At 39.2% G+C, this 21,987-nt stretch overlaps 1 protein-coding gene across 8 annotated transcripts in view; it reads left to right on the forward strand.

The window, feature by feature from the left end:
• The window catches only part of ARB2A (ARB2 cotranscriptional regulator A), a 276,975-nt gene that overhangs the window by 127,512 nt on the left and 127,476 nt on the right, over positions 1–21,987 (forward strand). For all 8 annotated transcript variants that reach the window (XM_062019248.1, XM_062019252.1, XM_062019250.1 and 5 more), the window contains one exon: positions 8,271–8,489. In XM_062019248.1, coding sequence (XP_061875232.1) covers positions 8,271–8,489 — 219 coding nt within the window. The remainder of the gene's footprint in view (positions 1–8,270; positions 8,490–21,987) is intronic.

A 21,987-nucleotide genomic window follows, 5' to 3' on the forward strand; every position in this document is an offset into this window, starting at 1 on the left:
TTTGCAGCACTTACTTGCCTGTTGCTTTATGAATTCAAAAAAAACTTCATGGTTGAAAAAGTTATAGCCTTTTAAGCAACACAAGACCAGGTTGCATGTGATACTAATTTGCAAAGTATATGCAGTGAAGACTCGCTGACATTTAAGAAATACCTGTGCTTGCTATGTGCTGTCTATTCAGAAAAACTTCGGTGACATAAAACCTGTAACAAAGGGAGAATGTGGAGTTTTTTTAAACCCCGGTTCTATACATCCCTATCAGAGGCGTTTTTCATCAATGTTTTTAATTTTAAACATATTAACAAAAAGATTTTTATCCTATATTTTATGTATACAAAGGGGTCACAGATGGTAAAAAGATTTGTTACCGTGAGGTAGTGTAGCATTTTGTGATTATAAAATTAATCTGTCTCTAAATCTGTTTAAAGAGTTTTTGCCATATAATGAGCAATATAAATTATTAATATTTTCATGTTCTTAGGGACTTTCACAGCAATAATTTTACCAACACAGCTGTTTGACCCAGTGACATCATGTTTTGCATATTTTTGCATTTTAATGAGTTAGTCATTTAAAAGGTTACAAAGAAACCATAACTCATAAGTAATTAAATTATTTAGCAGAAGAAGTATAAGGAGGTCTTCTAACATAGGTCACTGTGGGAAGGAAGGATCATCCATGTGCTGAGTTGCACCTGTTTGTTGTAGATAGGTACAGACCAGAAGCTTTACTTTCAGATGACAAGTGGCTGTTTTCTCAGGGAAGTGACTGAATGCATGCACATACTAAAACCAACTGAATTTTTTGTTGTTGAGCTAGCAGGTTTTTAGACTGCATCACAAACAGTCCTCAACACTAAATGGGAGTTGTCTTTCAAGGCTTGGATAACTTCAGGATGCTACAGAAAACACTTATGTGCAGGGTGTATTTTCTCTATACAGTACTGAAATACAGACCTTCTAAGAGATTGACATTTAATCTTTTTCTGTAATGGTTTAATACATATAAATTCATGGAGATGAAAGGTAAAGTAGAAGAACTTGCCAACTTCAGTTGCTCTTCTTCAAGCTAAAGGGTTTACAAATCCAGCCAAACCTTTTTCATATAAAAAAAAATTTAAAGTACACATGGAAAGCCTTTTTGAGAGTATCTTTATGATGAAGTACAAATCAGAATAATTAAGACATGCTGCAACATTCTCAAGGAGAAGGCAAAGTGGATTGGAAAACAAATTTGCAGTTGATAACTTTCACTGTCAGCTAATGGAATACTAAGAAATACCATAGAAACATTTTTAAATCCTTCCATCCAGCTTCAACTCTGTGCCTTTTTTGAGCATAACTTTCAGAGAGTAAATTCTGTTCTCCTTGATATCTCTATTGATAATTAGAACTAGTAATTATCTATCACTTACATGGGTTTTAAGAAGATTATTTGGTTTACGGCGGTTTCTGGTGGATAGTTTTCAAGAAGTTAAGCTCTGTATAAATCTGAGTAAACTTTTAATTAAGATCTTGGTGAAAAAGTGAAATATGCGTGAGATTCTTGTTTGAGATCTTGTACCCTTCTGAAGCTTCTGGATTTTTTGTCACAAAAGAAAGTAAAATAGCTTCTTAAGAGAGTGGGAAAAATCTTCCAAGAATATAGACTTTAATTACAGAATAGGTTCCTATAAGGTATCATTAAAAAATAGCAGGCCATAGAGCAACTGATTCACTGTTTTCACAGGTCATATGGACCCCAAAGCTCTGTGCACTTACTGAAGAGCAGAAAACTGTTACTGGGCACTTGTTGTAGGCAGATTAATTGCAGTTCTGTATCCTGCTTGCGTGGCTCAGTGAATTTACTTCCATTCAGCTTCCAGTGATTTTTCCAGATAGCCTGACTCTCAGATCAGGGAAAGGTGGTGGGACTGATGTTTTTTAAACAACGTTTGAAGTAGTGTTTGAATGTGAACATAGTTCTTTTCTGTTAATTAACAGAATTAATGCTATAGCATAGTTTCTTGTATTTTCTTTGCCATGACAAATAACATTCTGCTGAAAATCTTGTTGAACTTAGTACTTGTAAAAGCACAGAAGTTCCCTATCAAGAGGACAGTACACAACAGAAGGACTAAAAACCTTATAATACATGGATGTGTTTGCTCCATTTTGTCCTTGTGACCAAACATCGCAAAACAGGATTGTAAATCTTACACATACAGATATTTAGGTTGCTAATTGTAGGTAGATGTAAAACATTAATTCTTTTAAAAACTTATCTGGTGTGGGTTTTTTTTAGTCTTGAACATTGATCTGTGTAGTACAGCAGCACTAGCACCAAAGTAACAAGCGGTAAAGTAAACTATACTAGTGACGTGTTTCTACTTTCCAGCATAAAGATACTATATGTAGTGAAATAAGATGAATGCAGTTCTGCAGGCAAATAGAAGCGGACCTGATGCTGTGAGGAATTAGAAAGCAGTAACAGAAAGGAAATTAAGAGTTTATTGGTTTTATAGCTCTAATAGCCATTAAAAGTTAGTAACACAGCAGGTGACACTTTGGGTGAGTGTAAAGTGAATGTTTTGAAATAAATAGCAGTTGGGTGACCTGGGATGTCAGGGCTCTAGACAAGGGTGTGTGTTTGTCAATATATCCTACATGTTTTACAGACTCCTCAGGGAACAGGGGAAGATACAATTTCACCTTTTCTGTGCCAAAACATTTTAATTATATCTTCTTCCAAGTAAAGCGGTTCAGTAACCAAGGAGCTGACATTGATGCATGTGTTGATAAAGCTGCAAACATTCAAAATGAGATTAACAAAGATTTTGAGGAAAGGGTGACAGCTAATTTTGCACAGTATTCTGCATCTAATTCAGGTCAGTGTAATGATAGAATATTTTATAACTGTTGTGTCATCCAGAAGGACTTTTATGATGCTTTGTGGTTTTGAGGATTTGTGTATATGAAAGTACAGTTCTTAATTCATCTTTCAAACAGGTTATAACTTTTTTATTGAACATCTATTGCTTGTAGCTGTGAACAGGAATATACTTCAGCATTTAGAAGCGATTTTATATATCCATCAGTGTTCATCATGATAATAGGTTCCTTTTGTTCACCTTGAACGTATTGACTTCAGATGTGAAATGGAACCAAAACTACCATGCCCGTTTTGCGGTATCGCTTAATATTTGCAAAAAGATCTAATAGAAAGTTATATTAAATGTATTTAAGTAATCAAACTGTAGTTTCTTTGTATTGTGTGAGACCTTTTGAGAACATCTCAATGTATTTCTGCTCTATTCTCCGCCTTGTTTGAAGGCAACTGACATTCTTCTTTCACTTTTCTTTTTGTTTGCGAAATTTTCTCTTTTTTTTTTTATCCACTCACTTCTCCATCTGCTTTCACTTTTGTTTGCTTGGGCCGTCTCTCATCCCAACTTGATAATGAGGAATGCAGTGTGACCCTGACCTCTATCAGCCCATGCATGACCTTCTGACTCCCCCACATAACCTTTGACCTTCTCTTTGACAGCTTGATTAATTACCCTGTGTTATGATTTATGAGTAAGTGCTATGTAAAAATAATAGACAACAGGTGGTCCTCTAAAAACTTTTTGTGGCATGTTTTCTTTTCCTGCCTAACTTGATGAGCTATTTTAAGTTGGGAACTTAGTGGGACAATGTGTGTTTGGCAGTAACATAGCATTTTTACACACTTGGACACAGTGTTGGAATTCAGGCAGCTGAGGTGTAGCCAGGATGAAAATATCGCAAAGTATTAGCAGGATGCAGTTGCCAAAATGTACATTGGGTGGAAACAGAAAGCAGAGTCAACTGACATTTCAAGCGTTTCAGTCTCAGGTCACGTCTTGAGAAAATTGCTCAAATAATGGAGGGGGCATTTTTCAAGCTGAGCTGCATCTCCAACAGCTATGTTTACTTTAACGCTTCACTAGTGACTTCTGATTGGTTGTCATGACCTCATCCCACTGTTGCACCTACGATGTTGCAACGCTGACATAGATGTGCCCTTCTCGTGGAAAAGATGGGAAATGAACAGAACATACATCTCTCAGGAAGATGAATGGACATTGCTGTGCCCATTTTAACCACAGGCAGGTTTAAGAGCTGAGTACTTTGAGTTGCATTTCCTCTGAGAATTAACTCTGGTCTTGTTGCCAACGATCCAGATAGAAACCTGAACTTGAAAATTCAGGTTGTTAAAGCTTAGGAAAATGAGCTCTTTCAAACCTTCACTCACAGCCCAAAAAGATAGTTACACAGGTCAAAAGATTCCTCTCCAACCCTGACCTCTATGGCCACATATGGTGTCCCATCTTGGTGGATTAATATGCAGAGCTGAATGCTTTCAGCTCATTATTCATGTGGCGAGGCAAAAGAGATTTCAAAAGACTTGGAATTTACCTCAGATACTTTGACTTTCTTTTTTTTAACCTTATTCTTACTCTCAGGGGTAGTAATTTTGGTATTACTTCCATTTTCTCACTTGAAACTTCCGGTAAGAGGCAGAAAGTACTGCTCCATTTCTGGCTCATGTATTGTAGTGAAAAAGGCCCTTCTGTGTTGTTCTGGCTTTGTAGTAAAGGTATGGTAACTGAGATTCATGTTTCTTTCCAATATTTGACTTTGTCAGCCTCCTTTTCCTTTCATCACCATTTACTGGTTCAATCATAAATATCAATTGTGCTTGTATTTATGAACCTGAAAGTGGAGTCTGCACACAGTCTTCTACCTCCAGAACCAGTTAGCTGGAGTATGTTGGTAGTTAGGTGTAGGTTACATTTTACTTATGTTGAAGCTTTAGAATTCAGGGAAATAGCTATTAATTGTTTTGGTCTGAGAGAGGAGCTGTAATTGTACATAGAACTCATAGGTTAGAGACTGAGACTTGTATTTATCAGCATCTGTCCTGATTATTGCATCTCATCACACATACCCCAATGGAGGATGCTGGGAGACGTCGGCTGCAATGCAACATCTGTATTCTCTCAGGCATGTGGCAGAGCATGGGACTTGGCTTGATTCACTCAGCTGAAGATTGAAGGAGATCAGGGATTGTCCTAAAGTTTAACTTTTTGCCCCCAAAAGACTGCACTTTAAAGCATGGTTTCTCAAAAAACTGCTCCACTGTTACGTATGTTGAAAACATACCTATTGTTTTACCTATGCTATCAAGCTTTAAAAGCTCTCCTGGATGATGGTACTTCAGTCATAGGTTGCTATGCTTTAATAATGCTGTAAGCTTACCATAGCCAAAATGGATATTTTTATGACATTATAAAGTATATACTTCTGAAGATAACTCTCATTTAAAATTATTCTTTTTAATGAATGTGATTTTGTCTTTGCTTAACAGTCATGACAAAGACTATTATTACCTATTATGAAAATTAGTTAAAGGCATTTTGTCAGGTGTTAGTCCTGTGTGCTCAGTTTTGCACTGACTTGCTCTGCTGAACCACACTGCATTGGTGAGAAATTCCACCTTTTTTAAAATTTTCTAATTTCACTGATCTTTAGTGGTGCAAGTATGCCCACATTAAATGTATTTTTTAAAAATAAATCAAACTTAAAAGCCATATTGTTTACATAGATGTTATTTAGAGCCAAGTATTCCTTCTCAGCATAAAATGCTTGGACTAAAGCTGAATGAAAGTTTGTAATTTGGTAAAATGTTACTAGTCATTCTGTTTTTCAGTGTTGCTTTATAGATACTTTATACATAGTCTCAGATCTTCTTTCTGGTGCCATTGTTTACATCTTGCAATTTAGGATACAAAAGTACAAGGGAAAAGGAAATGCACTACATCACACAAGCAAAACAATATGAAAGGAGATTACTTTCCTAAGAGAAGTCTTATGAATTGCAAAGTTTTCCAATAATAGAGGAAAAAAAATCTATCTCAGTTACTGCTTGATTATTTTAATTGTACTGACAGGAAAGACCTGCGATATAGAGGAATTTTTTTTTTTTAAATGTAAGGGGAGACATGTTACACTACTTAAAATGTAATTGATAAAAATCCTTTAATTGATTTATGAAATACTGAATTTAAGAATGGAATCATATTTCATCTGTTGATGTCTGTGTGAAAAATTGACATTATGTCCTCATAAAATTGGACAAATGAGTCATGTAATTTTCAGGTACATAATCAATAACTTAGACAAATTCTACTTCTTTGATGATTTATGTGTCTGTTTTCTGGTCAGCTTAAAGTGGACACAGAGTTTCAAATCCCTGTAACTCTTGTAGACCTGTAATAAACATATTTAATTTGCATTTGGCATTGTATAGAAAGCAAAACAAATTGATGCACAGAACGTCTCTTCTGAAAATGAGCAGGTCAAGATGAACAGCACAGTAAGCCCCAAAACCACCAGTGTGCCAAGTACTGCAAAAACTTTGTCCTACTCTGCCACTGTCAAGCTCACAAACCATTCTTTCTCCTGAGGCATTTAATTTAGGAGTGTTTGGAAGTGGTTTTCTCCCCAGCTTTGAATTTTCCAGTGGGAAGTTTTATGTGTCAGTAGTACAGTGTCATGTGTTAATATGACCAGCAACAGCATGTGTGGATTTTAAACATTGTCTTCTTTAATTTTCCATTTTCCTTTTCTTTTCCATCTTGGATTATTCATTTGTTTATCCACTTGGTAATATTTATCCCGATTCAATTCACTCAGTGGGGAGGGCAGGGGAGTGACATGACAGGAGACCACTTACTCACGGTGCCGCGTCTAGTGAGGAGGCAATTTTCTCTTTGGCCTATGGTGACCTTTTTTGACTACATCCCTTACACCAGAGACAGTGTCCTGAATGCCTCTATTTCACCCTGTTTAGCAGAGTGCAACCATGCCCTTTAACTTGGTTTTTGGTGGGAGGAGAAGCTACGGCAGACGTTTTGAGAAGGGCACAAGGATGAGGGGTAGGAGCTCCCTTCAGATGTGATTTTGATAACTAGTCGAGTGTGTCCAACTGTAGAAAATCACCAAGTGACAATCTGTCTACCTGACAGTGGCCACAATGCGCTACAAGGTTTGTGAATGGCTCTACAGATTAGAATAAAGCAAGCCCAAATAAAGTATCTTTTGTTGGTGTGGGCTTGGTTTGCTCTGGCCAGCTAGATATTGGGGACCTCTTTGATCCTTGTGCTTAGCCTAAGTGCAAAATGAAGCACCAAGTGAAAAGCTGGAATTAAGCTGTTCAATTAGATAATTAATATAGACGTTTCCAAAAAGTAAATCTTTATTAAAATTTACTTTTAAAAGACAGGTTGATTTTGACTCGGAACCTATGGTAACTAAGGGCTCGTCTGCTAAATTCACAATTCTCTTTTTGCCCTGTGTTTGCAATTCTATCTTCCAGAAGTATTACAATTCTTGTGTGATTTGCCATCATTTAAAAATCATAATAAAGTGATTGGCTGATTTATTTGAGATTTATTTCTCATTCACAAATTCATGTATTTTTCAGCCATCTCGTTTTCCAAGGCAGAAAAATGCAGCTGGTATGCTCAAAAGCATCCTGCAGGTCACAAATATTCACTGGGATTTTTTAATATAGGACATAATCTAAGTGAAGTTTCAGAGCAGATTTAAAGATGTACTTAAAAGTCATCCCCACAGTGAAGGAGTTGACTTGTAAGCAATATCACTGAATCAGTTTTGGTATTGATTCATTGTTACTGCTGGATTGGCTTCAGCAGGGTATGCTTGTTTGCAGCTAGACAAAAGGTTTTACCATTTTAAACTCTGCTGAATAATTTTTACATGCTTTCTTTAAAATATATAGATATGTATGTGAAATTCCTCCATCCTTTTTATTTTAAAGGTTTTTATTGGCTGGGTATAAAGCTTTTTATTCATCATTATGTAGAGTTCTTAAAATAATATTTTGCTTTTAGTTCTCGTACTGACTGAAAAAGTCTTATAAAGTGCTTATGAATAAAACAACATATTAAATTATTTTAAAGGTAAAACAGGCAACTTTTCTGATGCTGAGGGACGTGTATGAGCATAAGTGCACACACAGACACATATTCACACATCAATATCCCTTTAATGACAGAAATGAAACAAACAGAATATTCTTAAAATACTCTTCTATAAATTATGTTGTATGAACTTACTGAAATAAATATAAAAGTTTTTAAGAGCATTAATGTAAATGCAAAGCATTTCCAAGCATTAAATCTCCCTTTTCATATTTCTCCTTTTTTCTTTTGTGTGTGTGTGTGTGTGTCTCTTCTGAAACAGGAAGGCTATGGAGTAATAGTACTGAATCCCAATGAGAACTATATTGAAGTAGAGAAGACAAAAGCCCAAGTACAGCTGTCTTCTGATAGCTCAGATGAACCTGCAGAAAAGAAGGAAAGAAAAGATAAAGTCCAGAAGGAAACAAAGAAGCGACGTGACTTCTACGAAAAGTATCGAAATCCACAAAAAGAAAAAGAAACTATGCAGATGTATATTAGAGTAAGTTTCTTTTGGGTTTGTTTGCCCTTCTTTAAAGTTGCATAGATATGTTTACTGCCCATATTGTCTAGTAAACAGTATGCTTTTTTGAAAACAAACACGTTACTGAGATGGCATTCAAGAGTTCATACAGAGTTCCTGGCTCTTTATTCTATTGATATTTTTTGTCACTTATTGAATGTGAAGGTGTGGAAGAGTTACAAAACATTCCTTTCTAATTTCAAAGCAGAACTTCAAATGAAGCCCAAAGGAACTCACTGGTGCTATCAAGAAAGAGAATGTGTTAAGGAAGACTTTGTAAAAATCGTTTTATAAAAAGAGGTGTACATAAGAAACACTTTTTAGTGCAGCTTGGGCAACATATTAGCTTCTCATGTCATGCATGCACTTACTGTATTATATTGTCTTATATTGGGGAGGCAGTAGTTAGAGCCTGATAGTTTTTTAACATATTACCTGCTGAATTAATAATATATTGTGGAAAATACTGATGTTCATCCTGTGTGGTAGCAGATTTACTCTATAATGTATTGTTTTCTTATGAGCAACCATCTATTGTATTTCCTCTGAACTTCTAAAGGCAGATAAAGAAGGAGGGTTATTAATATCTTAATAAATATTTAAGCTAGAATAGTTTGAGAATGGTGTATTGAGGAAACTCTGTCCCTTGCTCTTTTCTTACTCAGTGAACCTTTGCACTTTGTAATGCTACCAGCATGGGATCGTTATAACAGTGCTACCCGAGGATTTCCAATTCTGCAGGGGGCACAAACAATATTATTTGCACTTTGACTCATTCTGCTTCATATACATACTATGCATTATACATTCGAGACTGTCATGCAATTTCCAAAGCCGTTATTATAAAAGTTAGCATTTTCATTCAATATTAAAACAAGTCAGAAACACTGCAGTGTAGTTAAAACAGTAAAAATACATGTATAAGACTTTCTAGTGTGAAACAGAGAAAAATCTAGCAAAAGACATGTTAGAATCATCTTAAATTTTAACATGTTCCTATTAATTGGGGTTTAGCATAACAATGTTTTTGGGAGAAATACAGCTGTACTGGGTAGTTAAAAGGGTTTGTAACCCGTGTGCAAGATTATTGCTAATGCCATAAATATTTCTGTGTCTTTTGAGCAATAGCTCACAACTGAGTATGGGAAACAAAAGGATGCACATACATATTCAAAGTCACCAACAGGGCACTGTTTTTTCTGTCGGCTGCTTTGTATGTGTTGCCATTCTGCCCACCAGCCAGACTTTGCTTCTCAAGAGGAGCATGTCTCAAGGTCCATCTGAAGCCAGTGGATGATGCTACTGTATTGACCAGAAAGCTGTTTAGTCAGCATACCGGTCTAGTGTGGCCCTTGTTGAATGTCAACCTTTTCTTGATACCTTTTTAGCAGTTTCACCTTATTATGGCTCTTTTGCTTGATGAGGCATGAAATTTGGCTTTGGGAGGTTTGACTCTTAAAACATAAAATGCATGACTTTGTCCCATATTACTTTTTTGCACAGCTCTGTGCCTCAGATATGGCCCTTGATGTTCCTTTTATTTGATTGTCTTCAAACCAAGCAAAGAATTAGTGTAAGTTTTAGTGAAAGTGTAGGTGGTGGTCCCCTTTTCCTGTGCTAACTAACTGAAATCAGGTTTTCTGCTGTGGTTGGTGCTCCATTCTGAAAGAATTATTTGGGGTTTTTTTCTTTATTACAAAGAGTTTATGAAACAGAATGAAAAGTCCCTGCTTTGGTGTGTGGTGGAACAAATTACTGCGATTTATTTGCCTACTGGTTTCTGAAACAAAACTGGATTGACAATAAGGTGCCATTTACTCTGTTGGGCAGAACTGCTCAGTCAGTAGGTGGTTGCAAGAGGAGCTGTGAGTGTCACATGCTCTGCTCCACCTTCCTGGCCACAGACAGGGTTGTCAGCCTGTCCAGGCAATGCATGATGCAAGCAAAATAGTGTAGTGCTGTATTTTCAATATATTTCTTGTCTCCATGCTTCTGTCTGTAGCATTACATCTGTTTGAATGCTGGGGCATGCTTCCAGGCTCACCACAACAGCGGGCTGCTGAGGCGCACAGAGTGGAAGCTGGTTTGGGGTAATCTCAAAGGGCAATTAGGATATTACTTTTATTTACTGTGTAGTATAGCATACTTCAATTCACTGGGCTCTTGAAGTAAAAAGTATTGTCATTCCTTGGAAATATTTCAGTATGGTATATGCTTCATAATGATCTCATCAGAATAGTTCTGAAAAATGTGAGCAAGCCTTACATCACCTTTGCCAGGCAGGGGAGACTGGTGGAGAGACTAGCTGAAAACAATCCTCACAAGAGGGTATTTACTGCATCTAATGTTGATAGAAAATTTGTTTGTGGCAGATATGCTGGAGAAGTCGTTTCAAACTGGTAAGTAGTAAGAATAAATACCCTTGGTTGTGCTCTCATAAGATCTGTTGTTATCTGATGACGAAATGCCATTTGAACAAATTAAAGCTCTCTGGATGATGCTCCTAATTGTGCAGTTAGATATTCCAAGAACTGGAAAAGTGGAAATCTTCTGTGGTAAATTTCTCAAAGTATTTTATTTGTTTTCAAAGGGGAAAAAAAAGAAAAAAAAATAGCTGAGATACTCGAGCATATGTAAAAGTAGAGGTTAAAAATATGAAAACTCAAATTGCACTGTATTTTTGTACAAAAGGAGTACAAATAAAAACGAATATGGGGGTGTGTAGTGCATTAAGCATAGTGATTGAAAGGTCAAAGTACTTATTATTTTATGCTGGAAGTTTCCTGAACTATGAAATAATGTACTTTCTGGCATACATTATAGCTTGTTAAAGGAACTGATTTGGTCTGGGCAATAAACATCGTGTCAAATATTATGGCAGAAAAACCTGCTTAATATGGTTTGTAATAAGACAGAATTTTTTATTCTTGAAAACATCTGCCAACTGAATTCACGAGTGAAGACAGAAAATGTCATCAATTCAGTAACAATCATATAAATTCAGTTTCTTTTTTGTCAGTGCAAGCCAAGGAAGAAACTTCTTGATAATCAGCATTGACTATAATACTTTGTGGAATGATTAAACAAGAGCATTTTACTTTTATATAACATGCTAATGAATGCATATGAATTTTAATACTCTCACTGTTCAGATTTTAACAAGCATATTGCCAGCAGATAATTTTAAAAGCATCTGTTTTTTAATGTGTTGAATGGGAGATTGAATCAAATAGCTAAATATGTACATACATCCTTATAAAAAACATATTTCTATCCGTAGTTATATATACTACCATTTTTCCTTAGACCACCAGAGGCTGCTGCTGTACATACTGGCTAATGCTTCCCTCTAGAAACTTAATACTCTACCCAACCTTCATTTATTACTGAACTAAACTGAGAATTTGTTGATCTCTAACCTTTTTCTATGGAAACACATCATACAGACTTAAATGTGACATGATTATTCCCTCCATCCTCCAAGCCATCTCCCACTCCCTACAGATTTTCACACTGACAGTGTCTTCTCTATGTTACAAGACACTTAGAAATGTAAATCAGTATTTATCCCCTTCTAAATGGCATTCACCACTTAAACAAGTATACTGAGTGGATTCTGAGATGTTATTAAAGGAAAAAGTATAAATCACGTAATTTTATAATAATAGTAATTTGCAATAACATTGTTGCCACAATAGTCAAAGGATATCAAATGAAGCAACAAAGGAAGAAGTAGGAAGAAGTACTTTTACCAGACCAACTGAATAGGTCAGGTTTTCTGGACAAAAGGAATAAACATTTCCGATACACTAGGAATTTTGCCCTCTTTTTTTTTTTCCCCACTGATTTTAGCTACTTTAGTAATTGTTACTGCAAATGTCATTTTTACTATAACAAAACCTATAACAGCACTATTTACACTAACAGCTTATTAATGAAATCAAATTAATTTTGGATAGAACATGCTTTTCATAAATAATTTTTCACATTTTCCACAAGAGATTAAATAGAAGAAGATCATGTGCAACAAATTAAATTGTTTTACTAAAAACGGATGCATCGGGATAATTTGTGCCAGTATTTAGGAAAAAGTGGTAAAAGGCAGGTTTATTAATATATGGTTAAGTACATGGCATCAGCTGGTGGGCAGGAAATCCTGGCAGGCGTGCAAGCACGGTTTTGCCACTTCTGCTTATTGTTCGGCACGGCTGACACACGGCATCGCCTGACTGAAGGTCACGGCAGAGTGTGGGGTTGTGCAGGCTGACCTTTCGGTGTAGCAGGTTTGTTTCACACTGGAGATGGAGCCGTTTCCCGGCATAGCCACAATGCTGCCAGCTGCGCAGGTCTGGCCCTGTGGCTGTCCCCGGGCAGAGGCAGGCTCCCTCTGCCTACCCGGTGACTTGGCAAAATGTGTGCCTGCTCTCATCCAGAGCCTGTGTGACTGCATTAGCGTGCTGCTGAGACCAAGCTAATAAGCCCTTTATTCCACCAGAAGAGACAAAATGACAAGTGCTGTGCAGACAGCTCCCGAGAGGTAAGGGACATGCTCCAGCACAGAGAAAGTCTGTTGCAGACCTGGGCGTCAGGGCTTCAACCTCCAAAATATCAGTCCAGTGTTTATATTTGCCATGCCTTTTCTTTTTCTCCCATTCTAAAACTATCAGCGTTACTTTACCTGTACCTCTGAAATAACACTTTGGCCATACTTACCTTTTGGTAGCCCATCATTTCCTTATGTTCTTGAGAAATTTCTTTCCGTTCTAAGCAATTGCAAAATCATGCTGTCAACAGAGAACTCACGAGAAGTGCTTAGAAGCTGCTGTGGCTTTGCTCTTCTTGCTGGGCACTCAGAGTTGTAAAAGACTGCAGTTTGGCTGCTGGGACATAAACCTCAGCGTTCGCTGATGACACCAAACTGGGAGGACTAACTGATTCCCCAGAAGGCTGTGTTGCCATTCAGCGAGATCTCAACCAGCAGAATTGGGCAGAGTGGAACCTCCTGAGGTTCAACAAGGACAAGTGCAGCGTCCTGCATCTGGGAAAGAACAACCCCACACACCAGTACAGGCTGGGGGTCAAACTGCTGAAGAGCAGCTCTGCAGAGAGAGACCTGGGAGTCCTGGTTGACAATAAACTAAATGTGAGCCAGCAATGTGCCCTCGTGGCCAAGAAGGCCAATGGCATCCTCGGATGCATCAAGAAGAGTGTGGCCGGCAGGTCAAGGGAGATTCTTCTCCCTCTCTGCCGTGCCGTGGTGAGGCCTCATCTGGAGTAATGTGTCCAGTTCTGGGCTCCTCAGCTCAAGAGGGACTAGAGAGAAGCAGTGCAGGGCCACCAAGATGATCACGGGACTGGAACATCTTTCATACGAGGAAAGGCTGCGGGAACTGGGGCTGTTTAGTCTGGAGGAGACTGAGGGGCGATCTTATTAACATTTATAAATATCTAAAGGGTGGGTATCAGGAGGTTGGGACATCCCTTTTTTCTGTTGTAGCCAGCAACAGGACAAGGGGTAATGGGATGAAGCTGGAACACAAAAAGTTCCACTTAAACATAAGAAAAAACTATTTCACTGTGAGGTGAGGGAGCCCTGGCACAGGCTGCCCAGAGGGGTTGTAGAGTCTCCTTCCTTGGAGGTCTTCGAAGCCTGCCTGGACATGTTGCTGTTGTGACTTGATCTAGGTGAACCTGCTTGTACGGGGGGTTGGACTAGATGATCTCTAAAGGTCCTTTCCAAACCCTACCATTCTATGATTCTGTGTAGTGACATTCTGGGTGCCGCAGGGTATTTGGGACACCTGGAGAGATCTGGCCAGTGTCTTGTAGGACCTACACCCCTCTGGCCTGACAGCGGAAAACCAAACGGAAGACTCTCAAGCATCTACAGTGTCACTGAGTACCTGCAGTTAGGCCTCTGCATCATTCCCAAAGGGCCAGATAAGCTTTAAGTTCCTGCAATAGTTTCCATATAAGAAAAGAAAAATATATCATATTTAGTTCTATAGATACTGTGACAAAGAAGCACCTTACATTAAACAGCTAGATTGTGTAGAGTTTGAACTGTAGTAATATTCAACAATGTATGCATAGGCTATTTAGCTTCTGCAGTTAAATTAGGTATTTTTTAAAATCCTGAGATTTTAAAGACTTACGATATGTTTTGCATCTGCTAGTCTGCAAAAGTTATATTTGCCTTCTTTTCTTTACGCAAGTTAGAAATCAGAGACACAGATAATCACTGAAGGAAGATTTTGCATCTCTTCAAGAGCACCACTGGCTCTTCTTTCTGCCATACCCTCTCTTTGTTCTGCGTTTCACAAGTGTGGTTTAATCAAAGAAAAGGAATAAATCGGGGCCACCTAGCTTTGGTGTCTTTCAAACATTCATTACATGATGCTGACAAAATGTGCATTGTTAGATCCGGCTCCTAAAACGGGAGGCAAGCCGTGTGAGTTTCCAAAAGAAAGAACCAGCTAGCATCTCTCCTCCCACCATGAGCTGTGCAGTGCTCCCGTTGTGCTAAAAAGGACCGTCTCTCACAGGTCAGATAAGTCCTCCTTCCTTTCAGATGGGGTTCAGGCTTGGTAAACCTGGCCAGTTAGCAAGCTAGTGGTAAAGAAAACTAGCTCAGCAGAAAGCAGACCTTCTCGTTGAAGGCAAAGGTGAATAAAATTATTCCAACTTCTTCTACTCAGATACTGCTTGGCTTTGATTGTAGAGTGATTGCAGAGAAGGACTGAAAAGACCTCATCAGTCTTCCGGTCTGTCTTCCTGCCAGTTCAAATCGCTCTTGGCAAATATACTTTACCACTTACCTAGCAGAATCAAAGGATAATATCTTTTTAGCTGATATCCAAAACAGGGAGAGTATCTTCTAAACTACTGCATGCAGTTTGGATGCTAGATTTCAGTGTGTTTGGGGAAAATTGGCAGAAAAAATTTAGCAGGGGTTCAAGTGGCACCATATAGTTCTTGGTAAAACTTGGAGATTCTTTACATGTATTTTTTTCTTGGGGACCAGTTAGCTGTTAGAGCCCTGATACAGTGAGAGATTATGAAAATTAATTTCTGAGATAAAGATATACAGTAATCTTAAGGTGAATGGTGCTGTTCCAAAATAATCTTTTTCTGTGAGGATGCAGCACCTCATCCCACTGCATGGAACCACAATGCATGGAGATCAGGAAAGCAACATTTGTGGAGTCCTACGAAATGAATGTCAGCAGACAGGGAACTGGGGCACAGGGTACACAGTACATTCAATTATGTTGCTTTCACCTCATCTGCTACAGAAAACAAAGTGAAAATACAGGAAAAAATGGAGAAAAAAAATCTAGCTTTTGGAATTAAGATAAATCTGGTAGTTCTTCTGTAGCCTGATTGCCTGTTTGCAGCAGTGATGGCTGCCAAAGGGGCTAGAAGTAATGGAGGAAACAGTGGCATGAAGGAACATGGAATGAGTTGCCCAGATGTCATGGTTTGGCCCAGCTAGCACAGCAGCACCACGACACTCTCTCTCGGTGCCCCCATTCACCCCCACCCTCATTAGCATGGCGGAGGCCCCAGCAAAATGGGAGTAAAAAGATAAAATTGTTGTGGATTCAGACAAGGGCAGTGAGGGCTCGCTGCCAATTACAATTCTGGGCAAAACAGTCTCCAGTACTCGACTTAGAGAGGAAAGTAGGAAAGTTTATTCTACAAGAAACAGAATGGAATAAAAGCAGAAAGGAAGTCGGATGATGAGAAAATTACAACCAGCACTTTAAGATCTCCCTCCCCCATCCCTCCTTTCTTCCCGGGCACAGCTCACTGCTCCCGGTATCTCTACCTCCTCCCCACAACAGCTCATGGGGGCAGGGAATGGGGGATGTGGTCAGTGTCTCACAGATGGGCTCTGCTGCTTCTCTCTACTCAGATGAGGACAACTGCTGGCATTCTTCCCCTGCTCCAACACGGGGTTTCTCTCCTGGGACACAGTCCTTAACAAACTTCTCTGGTGTGGGTTGTTCCCAACAGCTGCGGCTTCTGCTGATACAGGGTCCCTCACACAAGACATAGTCCTTGGTGAACATCTCTGGCGTGGATTCTTTGCCACGATTGCAGTTTCTGCAGTTACAGGGTCCCTCTCTCGGGACAAGGCCTCTTCTGGGCATAAGTTTTGTCATGGGTTCTTCCCCACAGTTACAGCCCTTCCTCAGGACACAGCCTGCTCCAGCCATAGTGATAAAGGTTCCCTCCTTCAGGACACAGCCTCTTCCAGCCGTAGTTTTACAGAAGAAAATCACTGCCCCTGACTTAGGGTCTGCAGTGAAGTGGTTGGGTCCCTCCCACGGGACACGGCCTCCTCCGGCCATAGTCACTGTCCCTGGCTCGGGGCCTTCAATGAAGTGAATCGCTGCCCCTGGTCCGGGCCAGCTTTAGCAAAATGAGTCTCTGCCCCTGATATGGACTCATTATCAAAATGAGTCTCTACCGCTGAATCAAGGTCTTTAAAAAATGAAAATAAATCTCAGCTTCACCAGTTATCTCCATAGAATGCAGGGGAGTCTCTGCTCCAGCACACCTCCTCCTCTCTTTCATCTCTGACCTTGGAGTCCGCGTGATTGTTTCTCTCACTGTTCCTACTACTTGCACCACCACCAGCTAGAACAGGAAGAAAAGGCAGAAGAAGGAAGAAGATGGAGGAAGAAACCTCCTCTTCCAGCTTCTTCTTAAAAAGTGATCGTGGAGGCATCTAATTGGCTCAGCCCCAGAAGTGGGTCTGGCTCAGAGCTGGGGAGAGTTGTGAGCATCTTCTTACAGGAGCCACGTTTACAGCCCCTTCCCCCTTACCAGAAATGGCTGTCATGTCAAACCCTGACGTCAGATAAAAAGATCATTTCCTACCCTGCAATTCTTAGGTGGCTGACAATTTGCAACATTAATTATTACAGCCATTTCATTTGTTACATTTTTAAATCCTACTGAAAATCCTTACGTTTTTGTGGATTGACTTGCTGTGCAATGTTATTTTGAACAATTTACCTCTTGAGAACAAGGTTTATCTTTTTAATCAGCTCTTTGTCATCTCTACTCAGGCAAAGAAATATGCCTTATTGTGAGCTCTGAGAACAGAGTCGTGACCTGTGTTCTTGCTATGCCTTAGTGAACTCCATGGCTGATCTGCACGCCCTGAGAACTACCTTTTACCAACTTCAGAGCTGTGAACTTCATTTTCATAGTGTCCAGACAGAAGTCTTTCCTAAGGTAGTCTGTTTTACGGTACCTCCAGCCATTAACTCATCTAAATTTTGAGAAATCTTCCCATTCTTCTTTCGGATGAATCCTTGTTTTATCTTTCTCTCCCTGGATAAAAGGGGATGTTAAACTGATCAAAAATGCTTTTTGTCTTTTGTGGTCGGTGGTGTCAGTAGCAGGTTTTCTCCTCTGAATGGGCTGCATGCTGTTCAGCTGCACTCTTCTACACTTTGTTATTTAACAGTTGGTTCTCATTCTCTTTCTCTGTATTTTTTGATCAGTACTTGGCAAGAGTGAATTTGTTGATACATTATCAGGTATATTTTCTTTATCATCAAATAATACTTGAATTTTAGTTAGTTTTCACAATAAATGGCACTGTTTCAAGAGAAACTACTGAGTAAAGTAAGAACTGAGTTGCATCTAGAGTTCCAAGAGTTTTGTGTGTTGAGGAGCCCCGAGTTTTGGGGGGCTCTTAAGCAACACTTTAGGAGCTTCTAGTTTGGAACTTTTAGTAAAACCATGGAGTGAGGAAAGTATCACAGCTGAATTGGACTGGTTCCTCAGAAAGGAGGGATTTTCCCAGGGTTAGTAGCTTTTGACAAGCATAATCATACTACATGTTACTGGTGAGTAGTGTGAGTAATTATGGGGATCGCACATCAGGGTTGCATGGGCCACAGCTGACAATTTGCTGTTAGGTCATATAGCAGGAGGGCTGCTTAATTCACCACCAGATTACAATGAAATAATTTGCCACACATCCATTGATTTTTGTAGTTCTTTAGTAAAATATTGCTCCTAGTTGCTGAGTCTCTATACTTAAGTAACATAGCAAAAATATTACATCTTGTTTCTTCATCTTATTGAATTAGGGAGTGAAAGAGTTGCATTGTCACAAAAGACTTTCATTACACCTTTTACATTGTCTAGTCTCACTTTGAGTTAGCCATTATACCTGTATTGCAGTGTGGATTACAGGGGGCAGTTACCCCTCACACACACAGTGTACGTACATGTGTGTGTACATAGGCTCTATCTATGCTGAAGCATAAAAAGCATACACGCATTCTTGCATGTTCATCATCCTGCAGACTCTGTGGGAGGTGGGCTCTGTGCAGGCATAGGGTAAGACTGGAAAGTTCCATTTTTACTAAAAGCAAAGATTTAATCAGTACACCCAGTCCTATAGTGTAGCAAGAAATTTTAAATGTAGTTGATTTGAACAATATGCCTGGTGCTTCATAAACATCTGCAATGTGTTTTTTCTTTCAGACTGGTTTTTCCTTCCAGGATGGTTTTTCGTTCCTATCTCCTATCTTTTCCGCCCACTGTGTTACTGAATAATCTGATTTCATGGATCTTGCAAGTTCAGCCTATATCCTAGAAAAGTGAGCAATTGACATTATCACTTAATTGTGTCACAGCCACTCTTTTCTTAACCTGGGAAAACAGAAGCCTTAATTGCCTGTAGATGTTAAGGAGACAGATATTTATTTCTTTTAGGGATTTGGTTTGCTGAGGAATTTTTTTAAAGTTAGCGAATTAAGTAAGGAAATTTAGCAAAGCTTAGGCTGCATAAGTAGTTTTGAAATATTTCTACATTCTGCAATTAACTTTGTGGTCTCACCATTTGATAAGTCACTGCCCTCACACATTTTGCCTTGCAATACACCTCTCTCAGCCTCTGGGTACTCCACTTTTCCTGTTTTTAAAAAATGATCAAACACATTTGGTGACAGGATCATGTTATTCATCATGTGTCTTTTGCATTGACTGCCAAAAAAAGGACAGGCTTATGTTTAATGGTTGTTGCTTATTTTTAAATCCCTTACCAGTAGAGACCTTGGCCGTGTGTGAAATCCTCCTCATTGAGATATGTCAAGCTTTCAGACACTGTGTGCTGTTTAAGGCTCTGACTGTTTCCCTTAAGTGGGCAAATGAGTTATTGCTGTGATAGATCTTAAAATAACAGCATCTGATTTTGTCATGGAGTCCACTTGTCTTAAATACCTTTCTTCTGCTGTTGGCTGTTTGTTCACTACATTCTTTTACTGTTTGCTTTCCCTTTCTGTTTGGCTGATATTTAAATGGGTATTTATCCCGATGGTCACCAGACAGTATCATCACTGGGGTGGAAATTCAGTCAGTGTTGTTATTCTGATACAATTGCAGTAGATAGCCACAACATGATTTTCTAACAACACAATGAAGCGATGCCTATTTCTACCCACAGATAAAGTGACCAGGCCAAATTCAAGTCTGTTGGACTCAGCAAAGACAAACTGCAGTTGCAAAAAGTGACCAGTGCCTCAGTTGTGCTGGTAGTCCACCAAGCATACAAAATTTGGAAAGAAAAGGTTACAACATGGAAATTTCGTAAGTTAGTTCATGTCCATAGGAGTAGTCATCCACAGGACCTCTCTGGAGTGTCTTCAAAGACACTCTGTCTCAAATAGATGTGGTTCCAGGTTTTGAGAACTTGCACAACGTACATTTTTACACTTTAGCAACACTGGAACTACAGAGTTTGCTCTTTTTGCTTTCAGCTGCAAGTATCAGACACAGCAGTTGTGAACAGTCCTGGCAGACACTGCTTTAAGCATGGTGTTGGACTAGGTGACCTGCAGAGTGCCCTCCAGCTAATGTGATTCATTGGTTGTACATTACTAAGTTCCACCTCAGATCATCTGCTTAAATATGCTGAAGGACCTTAGAGCAGTACAAGCAGTAGTAATTTTTTCACAGATGTTCTCCAGATGTTACTGGCATGGTTATATTTTAATAACAGGAAGGATACACATACTGTCTATGTCCTCACTACTCCCTCTCCTCTGTTACTTCTCCAGAAAAAAAGAGTTTTGCCTACGTTGTCAATTTGAGTCCACAAACTTTCCTTTTTAACTACAAAGCAGTTCTTGTGTTTCAGTAAGAGAAAAAATATCCTGCCATTCAAATCAATTATTTGCCAAGTGTGTGTTTAGAAGAGGACAGACAAGGCAGAATTTAAAAGGCTGCAACTTTATTTAAAGCATTAGTGAACGGTTGTTTAATTAAGCTTGTGTACAACCACTTCTTGGAAGATTTTGTCTACACTGTTAGTTTCAAAGTGAGACTTGAATCTGTCTCATCTGCAGGCTAATGCAGTAACTACAGGTTTCCTTGAACCCCTTGGACAGGCTCACAATGTCTCTTAATCTCTTAAACCTGTGTCTATGTTTGTAAAAGGTGATAAATCATTTAAGATACTCCTGTCCAGTTTTCTGAGAGTGCTGTGTTACTACCTCCAAAAGTGATCTGTGCTGCTTGGTGGAGAGGCAGTTTTGAGCAGCACCAGGATACTGGGCATAGTGACTGTGATCACAATTTGGGAGATTTCCAGGATGTCTGATACCACTGATTGTCATTTTTATTGATAAAGAGGTTTAATACTTAAAATAGTTAGTATGGAAACATTTGCACTTACAGAGCTAAACTACAGATTTCATTACATGTGGATTGAACTCTTGTTTGCCTGTTGTTAACTGTAGGAGCTATCAGAGCTCTCCCAAAGACTCAGTTAGCCTGAAGATCTAGTTAATCAACTTCTACAGGACATCCAGGACCAGAGACACATAACCCAGACTGTTTCTGAGGTTAGAGCTTTTCTGCTACCACAACTGAGCACAACAGATTGCAAGTCCATTCTTCTGTACAATCTGTTCTTTCTCCAGTGCAGGATGGAGTCAGTCCTGCTTCTCATTTCTTGTTTATCAGCACTTTATTCCCTATCACCATTCTGTATTTTGTGTCAGTGTGGGAATGTGGTGGATTGACCTTGGCTGGCTGTCAGGTGCCCACCAAAGCTGCTCTATCACTCTCCTCTTCAACTGCACAGGGAAGAGAAAGTGCAACAAAAGACTTGTGGGTTGAGATAAGGGCAGGGAGATCACCCAGCAGTTCCCATCATGGGCAAAACAGATTTGACTTGGGGAAATAAATTTCATATATTGACAGCTAACAAAGGAGCAGAATAATGACGAACAAAACCAAATCTTAAAGCACTTTCCATAAGCCCTCCCTTGTTCCTGGGCTCAACTTCACTCGCAGTTTTCTCTACCTCCTCTCCACCAGCGGTGCAGGGAGATTGGGGTTGCGGTCAGTTCATCACACATTGTCTCTGCCACTCCTTCCTCTTCTCTCTCTTCCCGTGCTCCAGCATGAGATACTGGCTGCAGGTGGATCTCTGCTCCCCCAC

The sequence above is a fragment of the Colius striatus genome, chromosome Z (assembly GCF_028858725.1).
Source record: "Colius striatus isolate bColStr4 chromosome Z, bColStr4.1.hap1, whole genome shotgun sequence".
NCBI lineage: Eukaryota > Metazoa > Chordata > Aves > Coliiformes > Coliidae > Colius > Colius striatus.